The sequence below is a fragment of the Erythrolamprus reginae genome, chromosome Z (assembly GCF_031021105.1).
Source record: "Erythrolamprus reginae isolate rEryReg1 chromosome Z, rEryReg1.hap1, whole genome shotgun sequence".
NCBI lineage: Eukaryota > Metazoa > Chordata > Lepidosauria > Squamata > Dipsadidae > Erythrolamprus > Erythrolamprus reginae.
This window is the reverse complement of record NC_091963.1, coordinates 104,521,507-104,545,376: the sequence shown is the minus strand read 5'-3', so window position 1 is coordinate 104,545,376 and position 23,870 is coordinate 104,521,507. Positions and strand designations below refer to the sequence as shown.

At 38.7% G+C, this 23,870-nt stretch overlaps 2 protein-coding genes across 4 annotated transcripts in view; one reads left to right on the top strand and one right to left on the bottom strand.

The window, feature by feature from the left end:
* Positions 1-238: 238 nt before the first annotated feature.
* MIEN1 (migration and invasion enhancer 1) lies at positions 239-5,609 on the top strand. Its single transcript, XM_070766809.1, has 4 exons — positions 239-557; positions 2,204-2,301; positions 3,072-3,148; positions 3,937-5,609. Exons 1-4 carry the CDS (start codon positions 370-372, stop codon positions 4,018-4,020), a joined length of 447 nt encoding a protein of 148 aa, XP_070622910.1. The 5' UTR covers positions 239-369; the 3' UTR covers positions 4,021-5,609.
* Positions 5,610-7,471: 1,862 nt separating this feature from the next.
* The window catches only part of ERBB2 (erb-b2 receptor tyrosine kinase 2), an 86,616-nt gene continuing 70,217 nt past the window's right edge, over positions 7,472-23,870 (bottom strand). For all 3 annotated transcript variants that reach the window (XM_070730035.1, XM_070730036.1, XM_070730037.1), the window contains exons 19-27: positions 22,502-22,600; positions 21,925-22,110; positions 20,227-20,382; positions 17,904-17,979; positions 17,653-17,799; positions 16,048-16,145; positions 13,654-13,827; positions 12,245-12,524; positions 7,472-10,771 (exon numbers count right to left, since the gene is read on the bottom strand). In XM_070730035.1, coding sequence (XP_070586136.1) covers positions 10,383-10,771; positions 12,245-12,524; positions 13,654-13,827; positions 16,048-16,145; positions 17,653-17,799; positions 17,904-17,979; positions 20,227-20,382; positions 21,925-22,110; positions 22,502-22,600 — 1,605 coding nt within the window. In that variant the 3' untranslated portion in view covers positions 7,472-10,382. The remainder of the gene's footprint in view (positions 10,772-12,244; positions 12,525-13,653; positions 13,828-16,047; positions 16,146-17,652; positions 17,800-17,903; positions 17,980-20,226; positions 20,383-21,924; positions 22,111-22,501; positions 22,601-23,870) is intronic.

Below are 23,870 nucleotides of genomic sequence, written 5' to 3'. Positions count from 1 at the left end.
GCTTCGCATGCCATCAATAGAGAGAATGGCAAGTTTGACATCAAACTCTTAAAGTTGAATCAAAGGAACTTCGCCAGTTAACCACCTGAACAGTAGTGCTCCCTTGCGGCGTTTCCATGGTAGCGACCTGGAGAACTGGAGAGAGAAAGGATACAGCTGGTTTTTAAAGAGAACGGATAGGATCTGCATAACGATTATGCTAATGATCAGCAGGGGGAGCTCAAGCCCTCGGCAAAGAGATAGTGGAATCCGAGGAATGGAAGGAAACGAAAGACCCATTAGAAGCCCGCTTCACGTGACCCAGCAAGGTCGCTGAAAGCCCACATAATTCTCGGCATTCGCCAAGGGGCCGAAGGCGGAAGTGGGTTGATGAGGTATCAACCCACAGGAAGTCAGCCTTGGGTTTTGGAAACCTCGGCCCGACTGAGACGGGAACGCTCTGGGGTGGGTTCCGTGGACTCGCTAACAGTTGGCATGATGAGCGACGGAGCAGGGGAACCGATTACGGAGGTCCCGCCCGTTACCGGAAGAGGGATTCATATCGTAGTGGAATACTGGTAAGCAAAAGAGAGCAGGGGGGGGGAGGCGCCTATGGGTGGAAGGCCACGCCTCGGCAGAGGGTAATCCCGCCCATCTATGGAGGCCGCGAGAGATGGTTGCTATGTTTCCTGATGCTTCCTGATTTCGCTCCCTGGTTTCTCTTCAGTTGCTCTGCTAGAGCTGGGAGATAGAGAGTCGCCTTTTCTTTCCTCCATGTTTCCATCTTAATTTCCTTGCTCTTGTACCAGTATTCAATTCAATTCATTAGATTTGTATCTCGCCCTTCTCCGAATTTTTCGTTTATAGCAGCATTTCGGCAATTTTCAAGAGGCGAGAACTTCAATTCCCAGAATTCCGCAGCTATAGTCTGGTTTATGCCGTAAACTTTATGGTATAACCACCTCGACCTGCTTTTTTACAGATTAGTAGGAACAGAATAACATCCCTTTCCGGGCTCCTCAGAAACCAAATATCACTTTAAGAGCAAATAACAGAGGGATTTAGTTTGGCTCCTTGATATTGGGAGAACGTTTATGTGTTCTCAAGGTTTATTTAGCCTGCCTATCTATATTTTATCAATCCCAGAAGACAAAAAACTAGTTTGTCTGCCATAGTTCAGAGTTTAATGACAGAAGCTTGCCTAGAAAGCAGAATACTGGCACGAGTTTTTATTTATTTATTTATTTTATTTATTAGATTTGTATGCCGTCCCTCTCCATAGACTCAGGACAGCTAACAGCAATAATAAAACAGCGTATAACAAATCTAATATTTAAAATAACTAAAAAACCCTTATTAAAAACCAAACATACCATGCATAAATTGTATAGGCCTGGGGGGAAGGAATATCTCAATTTCCCCAAGCCTGACGACAGAGGTGGGTTTTAAAGAGCTTACGAAAGGTGAGGAGGGTGGGGGCAATTCTGATCTCTGGAGGGAGCTGGTTCCAGAGGGTCGTGGCCGCCACAGAGAAGGCTCTTTCCCTGGGACCTGCCAGACGATATTGTTTAGTTGACGGGACCTGGGCAAATGCCCCCCTCGCCACAGCTGAAAGGTGTTTCTCTAATGTGAGCTGTGGATCGAGGAGGATGCCCAAGTTGCAGACCCTCTCTGAGGGGGGTCAGTGTTTCTTCCCCCCCCCCCCCGGTGATGGACGGACAGATGGAATTGTCCTTGGGAGGCAAAACCCACAGTCACTCCGTCTTATCAGGGTTTAGTTTGACTCTGTTGACACCAATCCAGACCCCAACAGCCTCCAGGCACCAGCACATCACATCCACTGCTTCGTTGACTGGACATGGGATGGAAATGTACAACTGGGTATCATCCGCGTACTGATGATACCTCATCCCGTGCCCATTCTATATTCCTATATTTCCCATTCTATGTTCCTATATTTTATGGAACAGTGCTTTTTCCCCCCCTTATAGTAGTTGCAAAATATTGGAATCCAGCCCCTCCTTCCAAAGTAAGATGATATACAAACAGTACATACAATCTTTGTGAATTCTTCAGTTTCGTGTGAACCATGTTTTAGTGCCATTTTCAAAATGAGAAACAGGTAGTTCACATATAAAAAATAAATATTGTCTCCATCCAACATTCACTTTTTTGCCCAATCTTCCACCTAACTTTAACACCAACACTACATTTCTCTATTCAGCAAGCCCTGTGGCTTTGAATCTGCCTACCTGGAGCTGGCGAATGCTGTAAAAGAAGAGTACCCTGATGTGGAGATCGAATCCCGTCTTGGGGGCACAGGTAACAAGTTAGCACGTATGCTACTAAGCAGCAGCAGCAAGATTTCATTTGTGATACAATGGAATGAATAGACTGTATCTGTGAAATGAATGTCTGCATTATAAATATTTACATTAGAGGAACACCAGTCTATGGGCTGGTTGTACCCCTTAGAATTAGGGAACTAATCTATGATCAGCCCAATTTAGGAGAATGAAGTTTATACTCACTAATTAAAATAAGAAGAGGTGATACGGTAGTAATTGGGAAAGAAAGATTAAATGTTTTGTCCATTTGCTAGGTCACCTGTTGAAATCTCTATATATTGTATATGCTCATGGATAAGATGAGGATTTGAGGTACTAAAATATAAATATGGGCTTATTCGTGTGCATATATTAAAACATACCTAGTAAATGATTAAAGAACTCCAAATGCTTTTGAAATGTTGAGCTTTACTGTATAGCCAGTAAAAATGTACTATGCTACAAGGTGATGAGTTTATTTATTTATTATTTATTACTTAGATTTGTATGCCGCCCCTCTCCGAGTTGTCTTCTAATGTGTGTAGTTTCACATGGATTGTCCATTTCCAAGTAGGGATGTGTATACTCATGCATATAGAGAGGAAACCTTTGCTGTCACTTCATAAGTTGATTTTTGAGAAAGGTCACACAAACAGGTTATTGATTCTGGGTGAATGTAATATTTATTTATTATTTATTTATTGGATTTCTATGCTGCCCCTCTTCAAGGCCCGAACTTCTTATAATGCAACATCTTTTTTAAAGGTACCTTTGAAATAGAAATAAATGGACAATTGATCTTCTCCAAACTTGAGACTGGGGGATTCCCTTATGAAAAAGACGTGAGTTTTTATTTTTCCCTGCTATTCCTCAAAACAATTATTTTCTAAAACAGTTTAAATATCTAAAGTAATGGTCAAATTGTTACATATTGTAGGATTTGACTAGTTTTAGTTAAAAAGTAGAGGACTGCTTAGATGCTGAAAGTGGTGCTGATATTTGCTTTAGAAATTACAATCATCCTTGACATTATGGAAAAAAATACTGTGCAGACATGCCAGGAATAAAGTAGTATTGTTAAAAACTTGTTTTAATTTCATGGTCTCACCCAGATAAAGTGGGACCATTATTCTAATGGTCCCACTTCATTTCCTCATAAAACATGTAAGCTAGATCTAGTTATCCTATGGGTAGAAAAGCTGTTGTAGGTGTGATAGAAAAGTAATTATCCATTTTCTTCCAGTAACCGCCATTTTCCTTCAAACAAACTTGTTCCAAAAATATGATAATTCTGAATAGGTGGGGAGAGGGCACTTCGGGAGGAGGAAGAGGGAAATCCTTTGTAGAAATGTAAACATTCGTTCACACAATATGAGAGTTAAAAATCCTTCATTTTCTGGGTTCATGGGGAAAGAAATGTACAAGATATTTATTTTCCCATCCTTGGTTTTATTATTCATATTATAAAATACAGTACATTGATATGCTCCTGGCATTTCTTAAAAAGAGAATGTCTTTTGCCCAATAACTTCAGATGATGTTTTGAGAGTTTATTCTTTTTCACTCAGTAAGTCTACTGAAAATGAAAAATAAAATTACAGAGTTTGTTTTCTCTGTTTTGTCCCTCTAGCTCATTGAAGCCATTCGGAGGGCTAGCAATGGAGAGCCACTTGAGAAAATCACCAAGAGCCGGCCACCTTGTGTCATTCTTTAGTCCATGTTTCCCACTTGCCCACCTCCCTGAATTCTTGTCACGTTTGCTTCCAACTTTTGCTTCCAATTTTTGCTTCTGGTATTAATTACATCACTTGGTAAATACCAGATCAGGACATTAAAATAATTTGGCTTGTTTACAAACAAGTAAAATAAGCTAGAACTTATGCCATATTTGGGAGGTTGATTTAACAGGGCTTATTCAATAAAGTAATTTTTTTTCCTTGAGGATAATTTAATGTAATTTGTTTTTCTATGTGTGAGACGACAGCATTGGTTTTTCCTGTTGTGTTTCTGAATGAACAGGAGTAAAACCTCATATATTTCTTAGAACATCTAAGATCCTTTAGCTTCTCTGTCTTTTAAGCCTTAATTTCTAGCCATTATTCTACTCCTTTTCAGAGGTTTAGAATGAGTTGGTGGCACAACCTCATTTCATTTTGAAATCTGCAGGGTCAGAATAAAACTTGATAAGAAGTCTTCCCAATAGTCCTGTATAGGTACAACGGATGCTACAGCAAATGTTTTCAAGGACCACATATTTTAGACAACATTTTGGTAATCAGTGATGCTAAAGGAGTGCTCAGAATGAAAAACATCCTGCATATCGCACTACATGAATGAGAATTAATCACAACAATGCTTTTGCTCCCATACTCCACTGCCAGAAAGAGATTTTAGGATTAAAATTTCTCTTATTTTATGTACAATTCTGTTGAGATAATTAGAACAGTGTTGCTACACATGAGAGGGGAATGCTTAGATTCTCATTTCTTTTCTTACACTACTCTGAACTTTTGCAAATGATCATCCTTCTAAGATATCCCCAAACTACACATGATTTGTTGACAAAGTAGTTCTTTCAGGCTTACATTCTGGACCAATTTTACTTTTTCTGAAAACAAGTATGAAATTCATGAGGACATTTAAAAATTATTTTGTGGGTGACTTATAGTTCAATTGTCCTCTTTAACACTAACATTTTTGAACTTTTCACACACACCCCTAAGTATTTCTGTCGTTCAGTCATTTCAACAGTAAATTATAAGCCTAAGTCTTCCATTGCAATCAGACTTTTAAGAGTTTTATTTGGATCGGAATGTGTACCTATCTAACTTGAAGTGTTTACCTGCAGAGAACAGTCTTGAATATTGCAGATCTAGATCTATTATACTAGTAATACAGATTTCATGACATGATCTCATTGTGATAGTATTCTCATCAGTATATGTGGCAAACATTGAAATTGGAACATAAGTTATCAACCTTGTAACTGCATGTCTCATAACTTATTTCGTGGTAATGAACAATATAATTTCCTTTAGTTTTTATTTTATTATCATTTTCACTCTATTATGATGCCTCTATTTTGTCTTAAGACTTGATTCTGATAATCCACTTTTCATCTTGGACCTATCAGTGAGTAATTCTAAGAAGTAATTGAAAATGTTGCTGCTTATTGGCACCTTTGCTGGGGCCAGATGGTGAAAGGCACAAATAATCTTCCTGCTTCCAGAGTCTTAATTTATATGTTGAAATTGTTGATAAACCTCTATTTACTGCAATTTATAATAAAGGAGAAATGCTAAATAGTTTGCAATATGTTGTCTGTGTGGGGCTGCTTTTCACATTTGGGAAATAGCTTGAAGGAAGATTGCTGTTTGCAAGGCATGATTTAACATGTTTCAATTTAGAATGAAGAAAATTTGAACATTAAAATTGTTTGGATTTTTAAAAAAAGTTTTTTCCCCCTGTTAAAAGTAAGACAGCCTGAATTGCAGGGGTTTGCTTTGAGCATGAAACTTAAATCACAAGATTACCTGTATCCTCGGAGAGGGGCGGCATACAAATCTAAATTATTATTATTATTATTATTATTATTATTATTATTATTATTATTATTATTATTTTCTATTAATCGGTTGGAAAGAATCTCACTGGATCAGCCCGGTGGAGGGCTCCTTTCATTGATACCATGCAAGAGATAGGAGGAGAAAGGAAGGCAGGGAATGGTTCCAAAGGGTGTAACTAGTTGCCATAATTGACCAAGGAAGAGGAGACATCACTGTGCTAACAATCTCACTCTAAAATAAGTATTTTCCACATGTTCAAAAGTCCAGCTTCCATTTTGCCCGTGCATGAAATCAAAAACAAAAACCCAATGCTAAAACAATACTTCCACGAGTACTTACCGGCAAATACAGTACAGTGTTCCCTCGATTTTCGCGGGTTCGAACTTCGCGAATAGCCTATACCACAGTTTCCCAAAAAATATTAATTAAAAAATACTTCACGGTTTTTTCCCCTATACCACGGTTTTTCCCACCCGATGACATCATATGTCATCGCCAAACTAATAATTTTTGCAAATAAATAAAAAAAATAATTATTGTTAATAAATAATTATGTTTATAAATATCAGGATCACTAAGTGTCTTATTCAATGGTGAGTACCAGTAATAATGGTGAGTAAATGGTTGTTAAGGGAATGGGAAATGGTAATTTAGGGGTTTAAAGTGTTAAGGGATGGCTTGTGATACCGTCCATAGCAAAAAATGGTGTATTTACTTCCGCCTCTCTACTTCACAGAAATTCGACTTTGGCGGGCGGTCTCGGAACGCATCCCCCGCAGAAATCAAGGGAACACTGTATTGAGATCTGGTCTTAAGTTCTGGCCAAAGAATTGGAATGATTTATGTCTGTACTACAGCGCCAATGTATTGTTTCCATAAGCAATTTTTTATTACTAAAATGGTGAATATATAGAATGAAGGGCATAAGTGAAGAGAACCAGTGCATAGGTTAAGTGAAGTGAAAAGATACAAATTATCCTGTTTACTTTTCCTCAATGTCATCATTTCATCATTTATTGGCCTTTCTCTCCCCCCCCCCTTTTTTAAAAAAGAAATCTCAGTGTCTCTGTCTGGGGAAAGGATCTTTATTTTATTTATATTACCCCTTTTATTTATTTTTATAAATAACTGAAGGTGGCAAACAATATCTAATATTTCTACTACTACTACTACTACTACTACTACTATTTTTGCACAACCTTTGTGAAGTGAGTCAGGCTGACCCAAAATCTAGTGGAGAAAAACAACTAGGTTAGCTACACACCTAGAGTTTTTCTAAGATGTAGTTATTAATTCAAGAGTACTATGTTGTATTAATTGTTTTGCTCTTTCCCCCCTAAAATGGCAACTTTGTATATCATATATATACACCAAAGTTGAGGAAGTTGTTTTATGTAATTCTTAAAACAGAAATCTCAATGACATGGGCAAAAGGAATCATCCTCCCATTTTCCTTCTGTCAAAAACATCTGAATTTTGCCAAAAGGTTAAACTTTCTATAGAGATTATTTGCGACCTTTCTATAGAGATATGTGGGATCGAGCACTTACAGAAATGTCAGTTTAAGAGACAACAATAAAAAAAGCTTCAACACAAATATAGAAAATGAAAACTATATTAAACATTTTTCAGATATACAAATACTTAAAACATATTTTTCATTTTAAAAAAACCCACTGACAGCTGGTATTTTTTCATGATCTAACTTAGCCCCAGCTGGAAAACACAGGTTTCAATGTCAAGCAGGAGAATATGGAAATAAGTGAACATCAGAAATAGTAAACAAATCATTCCTTAGGACAGCTACGTACACATTCTATTGTATTGGTTTCTTATTGTTTTCCATATATTTTGTAAACAGTATTTACAATTCCAAGACATTCTGTATATACAAGGAACAAGCTGTACCAATCACACTACATCCCTTTGCTCTTCAAGGATCTTCACCTAACCTCCTGCCATCTGCAACTTTCAGAATTCTTTACATACACAGTCATTTTAGATATTCAAATATCAGAACAAAAAAGACATTTCCCCAGAAACTCAGACTTGTTCTCTGTATGTACACATTGAAAGTGGTTACTTTTTTGTCAGCTTTGGGAAGACCTGGTAAAGTTTTAACTTCTCTTGTTCTATTTCCTATAAAAACATCAGAAAACAGTGCACTAATGTTAGCATCTCCATTTCATTACCCCACTTTCTTTTCAAATTTGATTTGAAAAGAGAGGAAGAAATAGAAATTGTTGTAATCACAGTATTTATTCAGAATGATTTTATAAAAAGACCAAGAAGGTTAAGACAACTCTTAGCCTACTGAGTCACTGTTTCAGAGATACATCCTTACTAAATGAACAGAAACAGAATGACCACTGGTGGGTAAAAAAGCAATGGAGTGGGATTTACTCCTGAGTTCCTGTCAACTTCCTTACTGACTTTCCTTGTAGGAAGCTGCAGGGCATATTACAAATCAAAACCACGTGACCGTATGGTGGCATGGCAGCATTGAAATGGGCACAAAATTTTGTCAAACCTCAATTCCATGAGAGTCATGGGTCCCAAATTTGTAAGTTAGCCCATTTGAGGTACATAAATTCAACAAATTGTTGCTTTGTGAAGCACTGTTTTGCCTAAATGAAGGTTACAAATAAAAAGAATTTTAGCAGTGTATAATAGGCCTACAATCATGACATATGGAATGGGAGATAATGACTTACAGGAACCTAGTGCTTTTCAGACACGTTACTCTTCATTCCAACATACCACAGAAATACGATCCTGGGATGTCACTAAGTTCATTTAAGAGACATACCAATTATTTTTATATACAGCATTTTAGACATAATAGTAATAGTTAAAAGTTAATTCATTGAGGAAAGACTTCAATTAGAACAGGTGAAGTACAATCTGGAAGGTAACAAATCAACTTTAAGAGGACCACTGTTGGCATAAACATACACTGATTACAAATTAATTCTTTCAGAGAGTAAAAAATTAAGCATCCTTTAATCTGTGCTTAATGAAAAAGTTCCTTTATGTTGCTTCATAAATTACAATGAGTAATTCTGTACTTTTGTTTCGCACATTTTTTGCTCTAGCCTTGACTTCATGAGAGAGAGTAAGAGGCTATGCAGAATACCAAAAATTCACCCACAATTTCTGATAATCTTACTCAGTTATTGCTCTGGCTCCTGTGATTTAGAAGACATATCTGTATCTATGCCCTTCAAATGTACATTTGCCTCCATCAATGCTAGATCCATTTAAAAGCAAGGTTCTTAGAAATCTACATTAGGCACCCACTATCAGTCTACCCTCTCATATACTGGAAGCGTAGGCAGTTTTCACTTTCTTAAAAAATAAATATTTCAAAAACACTGTTAAAGAAGGCATATTGTCTCCAACTGAAGCAATATGTTGTATGCTTTTTGTCAGTATTCTTCATAGAAGCTAAAAAGTGGCATGTCAAAAGATCGTATAAATCAACTACTTTCCAATCCAAACATATTCCCTTTCTGAATTAGCATCACTAAACTAAACTAAATACACTTGTTTTGGTTCCCCAACTGCCTCTTCTAAAAACTTCTAATATTAAAGACCACGGCAAAACTAATTTGTCACTAAGCAAAACTTTCTTTGTTCTAAGATACCTTGTTAAAAATATATATAAATTATTTTGTTCCATTTTGCTGTAACGGCACATTATTCCCACCCTAAAGTTGAAGAATATCTATTTAAGCAAAAATAAAAATTTCCAAAAATCATGTTTTGCCCTTATTTTCCACTCTTCCTGTCAGTCCAAACTCTGGTAAGAATGTTTTGCTTTTCTTAATGTATTATAATTCCAACTTGCAGGTTTTCAGGCCCTTCTAGTAGCTTGACCCTATTATCTTGAACCCCCAAGACCTTAAAAGCAGGGACTACAGATGTGGTGAGAAGTAAAAGAGCACTCCATTCTCCTGAAGTACCCAAATGGCAGCTGAGCTGCTTGAATCAGAGGAATGTCACAGATGTAGTGCCTTACAGCCCAGAAGTGGGCAGACTTCAAGTTTGCAGGATTTTTAACCTCTTTTTATTTAAAATCAGTGTCCGTCATCTGATACTTGGGGTGATGGAAATATACTTAATGTTGCAAAATTCTGAGTCAACTAGCATGTTTAATTACTAGTACTAGAGTGACCAAAACTTGCAATCCAGCCAAACAAAAATCCATGCTTGGACCCCAAAACATTTAACAACACATCTTAGGGCAGTAGCAGAGCAAAAACCTTGCTACTGCCAGTATTAAATAAGAGGGAGTAAAAAGCCATGCTATTCTACTGCGGTAGATGCAAATGTGCCCACCATCTTCTTTCCTCCAGAGCTAGGAGATATGGGAGAAACGACCGTATTGGGCCTTAAAAGGACCATTAAGGCTTTAATCGTGTTCATCATGCATGGGTAATTCACTGGGTTTGTATCCTGAGGTGTGTTGATTGTGAAAGTCAATTTGACTCTTGATGAGAAATAGTTTTTATGCAAAGTCCTTGGAACAAGTGACTGATTCTGATAGCCCTAAATACTCCAGGTTCTCTGCTGTTGGAGTTGGAGGAAAGCCATTAGTAGCAGCAGGAGGAACAATGGAGGTGGCAAAGAATTCTGCTGAATTGCACTTAGGGTTTTCTTGGTTCCAATAATAAAGGTTGTCAAAAGCTTGCGGTAAAGGGCTAGACGCAGGGATACTGCATGGTGTCAGGTACTCTGGATTTTCCACTGCACCGGTGAAACTCATATAGAAGGCATTCTTTGGTTCATTGACAAGCCCATTTTTGCTCACATGCCTTTTTTGCTTTTCTAATGTAGATCCAGGTAGTCGTACGTTTCTGTTGGATGGAAGATTGTTTTCGGGTTGATTTACATACTCTACAGAGGAAAGAAAGAAAAGAATAAGAATAATAGTAAAATCCAGGTGGTGGCAGAAAGAAAAGAATAATAATAATAGTAAAATCCAGGTGGTTATCTGCAAAAACTACTAGCTGCGCTCATGACAATTTTTTCCAATCCAAATTTAATAAAGGTTATAAACATACTTTGAGAACAGGCAGATAGTGTACGAAGTATCTGAAATACTTAATATGCCATTACACAGAGAAAGGCTATGCAACACGTGGATATGCACCTATCAGAATCTATATGGGTTGCTTAAACTAAACTTATTTTCTTAAAACTTTGCTCCAGAGGAAAAAAGATGTACACTTTAAACTTTAAGAATTTTCAAACTACATACCGTACTTTTTGGAGTATAAGACACACCTTAGTTTGGGGGGGAGGAAAATTTGGGGGGGGGGATCTGCCAGGTATTCATCTGGCTAGCATGCTTAGTCTGTCAGGTTCAACACATTATTTTATCCCCAGGTTAGGACTTTAAAATAACCTTATTCAGAGAGAGTAACAATGTAAGGCCTGCAAGCTGGTAAGAGCTGGGAAGACCATGAGCACTTCGTTAGGGCTAGAAAGACACTTATTCGGAGCAAGTAGAGCAATGAAAAAAAGCCTGCAAATACTTAGGGCGGGAAAAACATTCTTTGGAGAGAGTAACAGTGAAAAAGCCTGCATGATAAGCGCTGGGAAGATTATTATCTCAGGGACCGCCTTGTGCTGCACGAAACCCAGCGACCAGTTAGGTCCCACAGAGTGGGTCTTCTCCGGGTGCCATCAACTAAACAATGTCGCTTGGCGGGACCCAGGGGAAGAGCCTTCTCTGTGGCAGCCCCGGCCCGCTGGAACCAACTCCACCCAGAGATTAGAATTGCCCCCATCCTCCTTGCCTTTCGTAAGCTTAAAACCCATCTCTGCCGCCAGGCATGGGGGAACTGAGATACTCTTTCTGCCTAGGCCTTTACAATTTTATGCATGGTATGTCTGTATGTATGTTTGGTTTTATAATAAGGGTTTTAACTGTTTTAATATTGGATTTTTATATGCTGTTTTTATTACTGTTGTTAGCTGTTCCGAGTCTACGAAGAGGGGCGGCATACAAATCCAATAAATAGATAGATAGATAGATAGATAGATAGATAGATAGATAGATAGATAGGTAGGTAGGTAGGTAGGTAGGTAGGTAGGTAGGTAGGTAGGTAGGTAGGTAGATAGGTAGGTAGATAGGTAGATAGGTAAATAGGTAAATAAATAAATATTAGCACCTTGTTGGGGCTGGGGAAAAAAGCTTCAAAAAAGCTACATTCAGAGTATAGGATGCACCCAAATTTTCAGCCTCTTTTAGGGAGAAAAAAAGTGTGTCTTATACTTTGAAAAATACATTAAATATCTCAAGCACTGTTCTCCTTCCAAAATTAAACTACCATGCAGTCTTCTAATAAAGAGAATAGCATATACCTGGAATGAAAGCCAAGCTTAATGGTGCTGCATGGCTCTTGTTATCAGGATTCTCCTTTTCATTAACTGATGCGCTTGTGGGATCTTCACTGTAGCGCTGAAGAGAAGAATCAGGCGACTGCAACGGTGATGAATTCTGCATTGCTTTGCTTGCTGCGTAGTCTTCCTCACGCACGTCAGCGGTGATACCTTCTGACTCTTCAGAATGGGATGGCCCCAAGTATGGGTATTGAGGAGACTCCTCGGTCTCTTCTGCATCCAATTGAGTCTCTAGAACATTCTAGAAAAAAACAGTTCACAAGATCTAAGAAAACGGATGCTATGAGAGCACACTGCGAGGATCTAGATCGCCATTTTATAGGAAACTTTGTGATTTGTATACATATATATATATATATATATATATATATGGCTATCTGCATTTTTATATATACATATACACACTGTCAGTTTGGTCTAGTGATTAAGGCACCAGGCTAGAAAGAGATAGATCTTGAGTTCAAGTCTGCCTTAGAATCAGCAATAGCACTGAAAGACTTTTGTACTCTCCCTCACAGCCCTGTATAATCAGGTTATAGAGTCAGTATATTGTGCTCAATCAACCTAGGCCTCATTCTACCAACCTCAGAAGGATGGAAGGCTGAGTCAACGCTGAGTGGCCAGAATTGAACTCCTGAAGAGAGCAGTGACTCAGCCTGCAAAGCTGTATTCTAACTACTCAACCACCATGGCTCTTAGACAGTAATGGGCAGCCAAATTTTTTACTGCCACAATGTGGGTGTGGCTTATTTTGTGGGTGTGGCTTAATGGTCATATGACTGGGTAGGAGTGGTTTGCTGGCCATGTGACCAGGTGGGAGTGGCTTGGACGATCCTCATCGTTCAGGTGAACTGTTAAGTCCTCGACTTACAACCTTACCAGTGTCACTTGCTGAGGTGATAATTTGCTTCGTGTTTCCCTGCTCTCCTTCCTGGGTTGCCACCCCTGCCTCAGGCTGGGTAGCTAGGCAAATGGGCCCTGCCAGAAGCATAAATGTTGCCAGCGCCTCTTCCACCCAAATTGCGAACCCATTCTGAGGGGGTTAATGTCCCCCCTCCCAAGAACCAAGGATGTACAGACGGTATAGTCCTTTGGAGGCAATATCTACTGCCCCCATCACCCTGGCCTTCCAGAAAGCCGTGAAGACCTGGCTCTGATCAATACAGAACCAGCCACAAAAAGATATGAATGGTTATTTTACGGGTTTTAAGCTGTCCTTTATATTGTTTTTAGATGTTGTACGCTGCCCAGAGTCTGGAAGGAGATGGGTGGCCTATAAATCAGATTAATAAATAAATTAATGATAAATAATCAAGATACAGACTGGTTTTGACTTGTTTTGGATATTCTAAATTAAATCATATGCTCACTCTTATGGAGGAAATCCTAGATCGATAGTCAGCTGACGTTTCACCACTGAAAAAGCCCTGATGGGGGACCAGGTATTCTTCTGCATCCACCAAATCTTGCATATCTTCCTCCTCCAGCAAAGTGCGATAGAAAGTGCTGTCTATGGGGCTGGTTGGTCCCATCTTCTCATCATTCTATCAAGAAAAAGAAAATAGCAAACAGCTCCCAAAATCTTCTTGCCTCCTCTGAAATTAAGGACTAGCCTTATAACGCCCTGGATAATCAAAATTGATAACCTCATAATGCAGGTGGGTCAGCTAAGGCTGTGAAGATGACTTATCGAAAGTCATCTAGTATTTTCATGAGGACAATGGAAACTTAAATGGGAATTATCATGGTTCACAGCTTATGATTTATACAGTGGTACCTCGAGATACGAGTTTAATTCGTTCCGGACCTGGGCTCTTAAGTCGAGCAGCTCTTATCTCAAACGACTTTTCCCCATAGGAATTAATGTAAATAATTTTAATTGGTTCCAGCCCTCAAAAAACTCACAAAGTTAGTCTAAATTATGCAGAAAGACATGTTTTTAATGAAGAAATGTACATGTACATATAAATGAATAATGAAGTTTCTTTCACTTAACTTGTAAACTTTCTTAAACTTTTAAATTTACATATGTTCAACTTCTCTGCCACCCAATCCTGTAGGACAGAGGTCCCCAACCCTTTTTGCACCAGGGACCGGCTTTAAGCGATCAAGAGAGGAATGGGTGAATGAATGGACGGAGGGTGGGAAGGAAGGAAGGAAAGAGGGAAGGGACAGGAACAGAGGAAGGAAGCAAGGAAACTTATGAAAGGGGAGAGTAAGAGAGGAATGAGTGAAGGGAGGGAGGGAGGGAAGAAGGTGGGAAGGAGAAAGAAAAGAAGAAATAGAGGAAGGGAAGGTAAAAGAGAGAAAGAAAAAGAGCAAGAAAGAAAGCTGCAAGCACCCCCCCGAGCCCCCCAGGCCGGCTGCAACCTTTTAAAACACGCGCGCCGCTTCGCAGCTGTCTCCTGAAGCCGAACGCGGAAGTTAGCGTTTGGCTTCAGGAGACAGCTCCTTGGCGCTTGTATCTCGAATTTGGGCTTGTAAGTAGAACAAAAATATCTCTCCCCTCCCAGCTCTTATCTCGAGTTGCTCTTAAGTAGAGCAGCTCTTATGTCGGGGTTCCACTGTATTAGGGGGCACTAAGCCAATATCCATCTATCTTATGCAATCTTATCCAAGATTCAAAATAAATACAACTTTGGCAGAAGAGGAGCACAAACAGAATGCAAAGGTTTACTTCTGGTACTTCTAATTACTAATTACTAACATCTACTATACCAGTGTTTCCCAAACTTGGCAACTTGAAGATATTTGGACTTCAACTCCCAGAATTCCCCAGCCAGCATTCGCTGGCTGGGGAATTCTGGGAGTTGAAGTCCAAATATCTTCAAGTTCCCGAGATTGGGAAACACTGTACTATACAATGCAACCCCAGAACCAGAGATAAAAATCAGAGATAAAAATCAGAGATAAAAATCTAGAACTTTCAAAACCACACTGGCCCCTGCAAGCTTTGGCTGTGGGTCCTAGAATGTCCCCAATTATTGCTTAAGGCTGGGGGGGGGGGAATTATGAAGTATGCAGAAAGTATTCATATTCATTATATATACTGTAATTAATTAAATTATAACTAAATGCCATAAAACCCAAATCAATATTTTTATCCTGAATGGTTCCCCTTTATCGTGGTGCTATGTACTTGTATAAAATGCTACTCCCCGTAAGTAACTTAAAAGAAAAATGGAACCTTCCCTTGTCCACCCAAAATAGCTTCTCACATCTGTTGGATTAACAGTGGGTTTCTGATGCAGAAAACTGGAAGGATAGCTAATGAAAATATTCCAAACTCAAATAAAATATAATACATAAATTTGTAATACTGTCATGTGATATTTACTTAGATAATTCATGCTCTTCATTGCCTAAGAATATCCATATACTGTAGTATGTTCCTTCTGAGTTAGTTTGAAATTGCACCTTCTATAAGCCATGTATAAAGGCTACAATGTATTGCCTATTTGTTCTGAAGGCTACAACGTTAAGAACAGACACATATTGTTGCTGAAAGCTAAAGAAGATTCAAGCATGTGATCTTATACCACTCAGGTATAGATGGACACTAAATCAATACTTATTAGTTATTGCTGATTAATTTTCCTTGGTATAAAATATTTCCCTACATCCAAAGCACAGAGAGAAATTTAGACCACTGAGGTCTCGCTTAGACCTGATAGGACAACTCTGGGTATATCTAGTTGATCAACTTTTGAGAAAAAACGTTGGGAGTTAGTACAATCCTCTTGAAAGTAAAATATAATCCTCACCTGAATAACCACAAACCTCTGAGGATCTCTAGCCATGCGGGTGAACTCAGTGACCAATTCTCGGAACTTAGGCCGGCATTCTGAATCAATCATCCAGCCTACAGGCAAAAAGAACATACGTGTATCTATTCAAATTAAGTCCTCTTCATGAGAAAAAGAACTAGTTTCTCTGATAATGGGAAGGAGAATAGTGAAAAAAACATGATATTTGCAAAAATCATCTCCCTAACATGAAGAAGGAAGGAAAGACAGGTAATATTATCATGACTTCTGGAAATTCGAAATATTTATTTATCTACTTTCAAACCTATCCTATTGCTTTTTATCTCCTGGAATGTTTTTCATATTGTAAACCTAAGTACTATGCACGTCATGGGAATGTATGTTTGTATGTATATGTATTTCTGTGCCAGACAGTTTATAACTTTGTTTCTTACAGGAAACAAAGGAAAGAGTACAATTCTCTGAATGAACAAAGATGCCTATTTCTAATTTGGTAGAAAACCCAGGCAGAAAACAGGACAAGAGGTCACTGTCCACTTTTAAATAGTTATATCTAGAATATATGTTGCCTTTGATTTTTGAATGGAAGCAGGCTTACTAAATACTAAACACTGCCAAATATAATATTCTATACTTTTAAAAATAATTAAATAGAACAGATACATATCTGAATAAATAGCAGCAAATTTAGTGTTGATAAAAAAATTAAGCAATTTACAAAAATTAAACCAATGGTTTGTTACAATTTGATAACTAGCAAATGTTGAAAAACATATTTCTAAAAAGAATAAAGCTACTTCACCTGACAAAACTTAAAATTCAATTATGTTGTTTGAAAAAACAGTCAAAACACTGTTATATCTTAGAATCATAGAATTGGAAGTGATCGTTTAATTAAGAATGTGTTATTATAGGTCTGGCAAAAATTTTTTTTTAATGTTATACCAAAATAGCAAATTGGCTATCTACAATGGAAGCGATAATTTATCCAAACTATTAGATATAGACAAAGCAATGAGATACAAAGATTTGTTAAATGAACAGGGGACTTGAAATCCAAACAAGAATTAACAGAACAGGTTATAGACATAGATTGGTGGCCATACATGCAAGGTCAGACCAGATATTTTAAAAATGTAAAATTATATGGATTCCAAAAAGAACTGCAAGAATTAGACAAGATCCTTCAAGGCACAGAAGAAAAAATGATTAGGAGAATAGGACAGGGGAAGAAGAAAAACCGTGAATGCATACTATATGGAAATGCAACAAGGCAATTCTTTTATTTCTTTTTAAAATAAAAATAAATATTTTTTAAAAAGAATTGGAAATGATCTATGAGATCATCTAACTCAACCTCCATTTGGTACGTACAGTTCAGCTTGCTCTCATTCTCTTCCTGCTTCGTTTTATAGAACAGCTGGAGACTAAAGCTAGAAAAATTACAGCAATCAACCAACTATAGGTTTTATGTTTTATTTCAGTTTTGCTAACCTAATGCTACTCAGAAATAATGGAAGTATAATTTACAATCTGGGGTTAGTAGCCCCAATATCATTTCACCCTATGTGAAAAACCTATTAACTTTCCCTAATTGCTTACATTTAACCATAATCATATAGACATCAATGGTGCAAATAGGAGGCTGGGGTAATCTCTCTCCTTTTTCCAAAAGATCAGGAATCTCCCGAGCTGGGATACCATCGTAAGGCTTTGCACCAAATGTCATCAGCTCCCAAACAGTAACACCTGGTGAAAACAGAAGAAAAAGAGAGAGAGGGAGAAGGGGAGATTTCCATGAAAGAACAGTCAAGTTTTCACAATGGCAGTTAATTGAAAGGGGAAGGACATACCATAGCTCCACACGTCACTTTGATGAGTAAATCGTCTGCGCAAGATGGACTCTAAGGCCATCCACTTAATTGGCACCTGGACAAAGAAATCAATAGTGTATAGATGAACACTAGTCAAATCTATACTGGTTAGTTTCAAGCAGTACCGTTATTTGAAAGTTTTTAGATCCTGCTTAGAAGCATTCGAGCATTTGTGATTCATTAAAATGGTTCTCAATACAAAAGTAATGAAATATTATTTGGCACCTGAAGATGTCCCATTTCAGACTCAACAGGTGGGGAAAGGACCTGACAGAATAGCCGGAAAAGTTTGCTTGGAGAAATATCCCATCATATATATTGATTCCTTGTATGCAAAAAGCACAGGATAGCTTATGTATCTTACTTCCAAGCTTTGGAAAATGCCATCAAATTCGTTTTGATATTTGGGTGCTTTAAAAAGATTTGGAGTGGCAGCTGTTTCCTTCCCGAAACCCTCCTGCTAAAGCTCTTTCTTTAAGATAATGGGACTGCTGATATTTTTCTCACTGAATTTCAACAATGGAATCTTTATGAACTAGAGCAGTGATAGCGAACCTCTTTAGGTCTGCATGCACACCCATGTATCCACACCCATTCCCTCCCCCCACGCATGCGCACCCCGTGTTGCCCCTGCACATGTGTACAATCCCCACCCCCATCCATGTGCACAGCCCCCACTAAAGCCTGGGATGGTGGGCCAAACAAGCTAACAGAAGTTCGGGAAAACGGACTTCCGGTTTGCTCGTTGTGCTATTTTTCGCACTCCGGAGCCTTCAGGGATGCTTCCTAAAGCTCTGGGGCATGAAAAACAGCACAACAAGTAAACTGGAAGTCTGTTTTCTGAACTTCTGGTTTTCCCATTAGGCTGTTTTTTGTACTCTGGGGATTCAGGAAGCTTCCCTGAAAGCTCCAGAGTGCAAAAAAATAGCACAACAGGCAAACTGGAAGTCCATTTTTCCGAACTTCCAGTTTGCCCATTGGGTGGCTTTTTTGCACTCCAGGAGTCAAGAAAGCTTCACTGAAGCCTTTGAAGGTGAAACGGCCTTCCCCAAGGCTGAAAACCAGCAGGCTAGCGCAGGCATGCACACTGGAACTGATATAGGGTAGCGCCTCATGTACCCTCCAATATGGGCATGCGTGCCACAGGTTTGCCATCATGCAACTAGGGAGATGCAACTGACAGAGCTCAAATTGGGTTAGGTCCCACAGAGTTGGCCTTCTCCGGGTCCCGTCAACCAAACAATGTTGGCTGGCGGGACCCAGGGGAAGAGCCTTGTCTGAGGCAGCCCCGGCCCTCTGGAATCAACTCCCTCCAGAGATTCAAATAGCCCCCACCCTCCTCATCTTCCGTAAAATGCTGAAGACCCACTTTTGTCACCAGGCGTGGGGATAATTACCATCTTTCCCCCTTTTTTATTACGTTTTTGGCCTTACTGTATGATAGATTAGGTTGAATGTGTATGACTGCATAGTTAGGGGTTTTATTGTGTTATTAATGCCTTCTAAAATGAATTTAATTTTTTATTATTAGATTTGTAATATATTGTATTACTGTTATACTGTGAGCCGCCCCGAGTCTAAGTTGCTTTGGACAGAAGGAGAATGTCTGGAAACAGGAAACTAACATGGTTTCCAGAGCTTTAATTTAAGGAACAATCAATTCATACATTAGAAAGAAGAGGCAGACCAATAGAAAAGAAGACATGAATAAGAAGAAAGACTAAATATATTATTTACAAACATTCCTTGAATATAAACTGTGAAGTGTAATCTGAAATTTATAGAAGTTGTCTCTCTTATCCCATGTGAATACAGGGTGACAACACAAAAATTATTGTCAAAGTACCAGTCAGCCTTTGCTGAAAAGAGATTATGCTCTTTACAAAAGTTAAATATTATCAGTCAAATATTATTTGCAGTTGTTTGGGGTTGTTTTGGGTTACAGCAATATAATTTTATCTGTTCAACTAATGCATCTTCAATCTGGCATTTCTGCAGATGTGCTGGAATACTTTCATAATCTCTAGGTCAGTATCACACTTGGCAACTTTAAGATTTGCAGATTCAACTGCTAGAAGTCCCAGCCAGCAATGTGGCTCCAGAACAGAAAAATCTAACTAAATATTGGAATCCGCATTAAAAGTATCTAGTGGATAGCAAGTTGAAGGAGGCCGGTCACAGCAATGTGTTGGGAGGGAGCTAAGTGCACCTACTTTTATGTATTGTACAGATAAATGTAGCATTTGTTCACACAGCCTATCTACATTTGGCCTATTAATTAAGGAACATTGCTATGTCCCACCTTCCCTCCATCAGCGTGATATTCTGTCTCATCAATGTCCAGCAGTCGGGCCAACCCAAAATCCGTAATCTTGACATGATTTGGGCTCTTCACCAGGACATTCCGGGCAGCCAAGTCCCGGTGAACCAAACGGACATCCTCCAGGTAGCTCATGCCCTGAAAGAGAAACAAAAACTATTTGTTTTCTTGGCCAAGGAGAAATATTGATAAATCTCCTTAAGAGAATGCATTCCTACCGACATTAATTATAATACTATAATTGATGTTATTATTAAAGTCATTTTCTTTTATGTCATCAGAAAGTTGCTGAAATTTAATTTGTAAGCAAAAGTAAAATTGGGGGTGTCCCAGAAATTTCGGATGCTAAACTAATGTTTAAATATATGAAACTAATTATCTACTGAACCAGAAAAATATTCTCTATAATATACCCTTGACTTTAATATACCTATATTTCTTGAGAATAGATCTGTAATACACTGGACATAATTTTCTATATCTTCCTATTGTCATCCTCTGACTGGAGATACAAAAGATGGAAAATTGACTTTCGTTTTTACAAAGAAAGAACAACTTTCATTTTATACAAATTATATTTCTCAGCTTCCAGTCCTTGATAAGGAGAGATTCTACAGGTAAGACAGTTGTGGGGAAAATGTTCTACTAAGAATGGAAAGAGGGAATTGTGTATATTCATAAGGACAAGTAAGAGAGATCATACAAGAGAGGTGTGGAGGAAAAGAATGCTGTTAATTAAAATTGAGCAATTCCTTCAAAATCTCTGCTGTTTCGAATGTACGCTATTCTGCCTTTCTTCATAAGAGGAATTTATTTATTAATACTCTGCTGGTAATTCCATGCCCAGCAGCTTATTAATAAACTCGAGATCCTTTTTCTGCAATGAACCCTATAATTTAACTTACCCTTTTTAGCATTTTCTTCAGACCTGTCCTGTGGGTAGTTTTTAAATTGGTTGCATTAAAATTAAGATCAGAATTACAGTGATATCTCATCTTACAAACGGCTCGTCATACAAACTTTTCGAGATACAAACCCGGGGTTTCAGATTTTTTTGCCTCTTCTTACAAACTATTTTCACCTTACAAACCCACCACCACTGCTGGGATGCCCCGCCTCCGGACTTCTATTACCAGTGAAGCACCCGTTTTTGCGCTGCTGGGATTTCCCTGAGGCTCCCCTCCATGGGAAACCCCACCTCCGGACTTCTGTGTTTTTGTGATGCTGCGGGGGAATCCCAGCAGGGGAATCCCAGCAGCGCAAAAACAGGTGCTTCACTGGCAACGGAATTCCGGAGGTGGGGTTTTCCATGGAGGGGAGCCTCAGGGGAATCCCAGCAGCACAAAAATGGGCGCTTCAGCTGGCAAAAGGGGTGAATTTTGGGCTTGCACGCATTAATCGCTTTTCCATTGATTCCTATGGGAAACATTGTTTCATCTTACAAACTTTTCACCTTAAGAACCTCATCCCGGAACCAATTAAGTTTGTAAGACAAGGTATCACTGTATTTCTTACTTTTAATCAGAGCAGACAAAAATGGAAAAGTAGAAACCTAATTTGATAGAGTGATTATATATGAGAAAGAGGGTTTCAAGACCTAGAAAGACTTGAGTAATTCTTCCCCATGTACCAAAAGGATTTGAGCTATACAAGCATTTCCCTAGCTAACATTCAGCTTACCTTGGCTATCTGCACACACCAGTTGAGGAGGTCCTGGGATCCAATCCGGTCCTTATTCTCCCGCACATAATCCAGAAGGCAGCCGTAGGGCATGAGCTGTGTCACAAGCTGCACTGTGGAGGTGAGGCAGATTCCCAACAGCCGAGAGACATAAGGGCTACCTACACCTGCCATAACATATGCCTCCTGTTGGAATAGAGAGGGATGGAAGTGAGGGATCCTGCACAGGAAGAGAACTATCTGTAGAAGATTGCCAGACTGAGCCCAAGAGGGAAATTAAGCACATCAACATCTGGAGTCCCTATGCTGCTGAAAGAGACCTACGTCCAGCCCTCTTTGAAATTCATTGAATCATATCTGGCAGCAATCTGCCTTGAGTGTTGGTAGATCAGATTTTTGTGTAGAGGTCACAAGGAATAAACTCGTAATGCTTTTGAATTCTATCCTGGCTCCTGTTTTCTTGTGCCTGACACTACTGAGAAACCAACAAACACAAACAACAGGGACCATGCAGTAAATTAGGTAGAGATGGGGAAGGACACTGTCCTTTTCTGGAAGGTCATCACAGTTCTCTTACATCCAAAATCTCCTTGTTAGCTTTAGGTGAAGTGTTTTCCCTCAAGACTTTGATAGCTACTGGGATCTTCACATTCTCCCCATCTGGAATCCACACTCCCTGCAAGGACAAGATAATAATAATAATGATAATAATGATGATAATAATGATAATAATGATGATAATGATGATAATAATAATGATAATGATGATAATAATAATAATAATAATAATAATAATAATAATAATAATAATATGGTGATGGATAGAATCAGGTTACTCTTTAATCAAAAAAGCATGCGAGTATGTGTGTATATGTACAAAAGAATTTCGTAACAAATTCCTCCAATGAGTCCTACCCAAATACCCAGTCTCCATAACAAATTGACCGTGATTTTTAAAATAATAATATTCAGCTGTAAACCTAATTAGCAGTACTTCTGCTAAATAACCAGGAAATTAGTCAATCAGAATGAAAATACAGATTAGATGAATAAAAAATGTATAGCAGAAGAAATATATACATATAAAATATAAATTTTTCAGAATGTTGCAACAAGGGACTCCGTTTGAGGATTTGGGAGAGCTAAAGCACAAATATATTTTACCATTACAAATACAAATAAAGATGTGTTTAACAAATACTGTGAGTATTTTGTTGTTTTTTTGGTTTGTAAAATGAAAGAAATAGAATTGGAATGGATAATATAGGTTATCTAATCCAGTGTTTCCCAACCTTGGCAACTTAAAGATATCTGGACTTCAACTCCCAGAATTCCCCAGCCAGCATTTGCTGACTGGGGAATTCTGGGAGCTGAAGTCCAAATATCTTCAAGTTGCCAAGGTTGGGAAACACTGATCTAATCCAACTCTCTGCTCTATGCAAGATCCACTAAAGCAGAGGTCCCCAACCTTTTTTGCACCAGGGACCGGCTTTAAGCTAGACCAGTTTTCCATGGCCCGGTGGGGGGGGGGGGCTTTGGTCATATGGGGGTGGGGTTCATTTCCTTCATTTCCTCTTTCTCTCATTCCCTCTTTCTATCCTTTCTATCTCTCACTCTTTCCTTCTCTCCCTCCCTTTCTGTCTCTTTCCTTTCTCTCATTCCCTCTTTCTATCCTTTCTATCTCTCACTCTTTCCTTCTCTCCCTCCCTTTCTCTCTTTCCTTTCTATCATTCCCTCTTTCTCTCTATCCTTTCTATCTCTCATTCCTTCTTTCTCTCCCTCCCTTTCTCTCTCTTTCCTTTCTCTCATTCACTCTTTGTCTCCTGGGGCTGCCTGCGCCTGCCCTGCACCCCCCACCACGGAGGGAAAGCATTTGGTATCGGCACCGTCAACCCCCCCTCCACGAGCAGCAAAAGCCTAAGCGGCGGGGTGCGCCCTTTGCATTT

Coding starts and splice junctions, on each gene's coding strand:
- MIEN1 (XM_070766809.1), top strand. CDS start 370: ATGAGGTATCAACCCACAGGAAGTCAGCCTTGGGTTTTGGAAACCTCG. Junction 2,302..3,071: donor ATCCCGTCTTGGGGGCACAG/GTAACAAGTTAG, acceptor TCTTTTTTAAAG/GTACCTTTGAAATAGAAATA. Junction 3,149..3,936: donor GATTCCCTTATGAAAAAGAC/GTGAGTTTTTAT, acceptor TTGTCCCTCTAG/CTCATTGAAGCCATTCGGAG.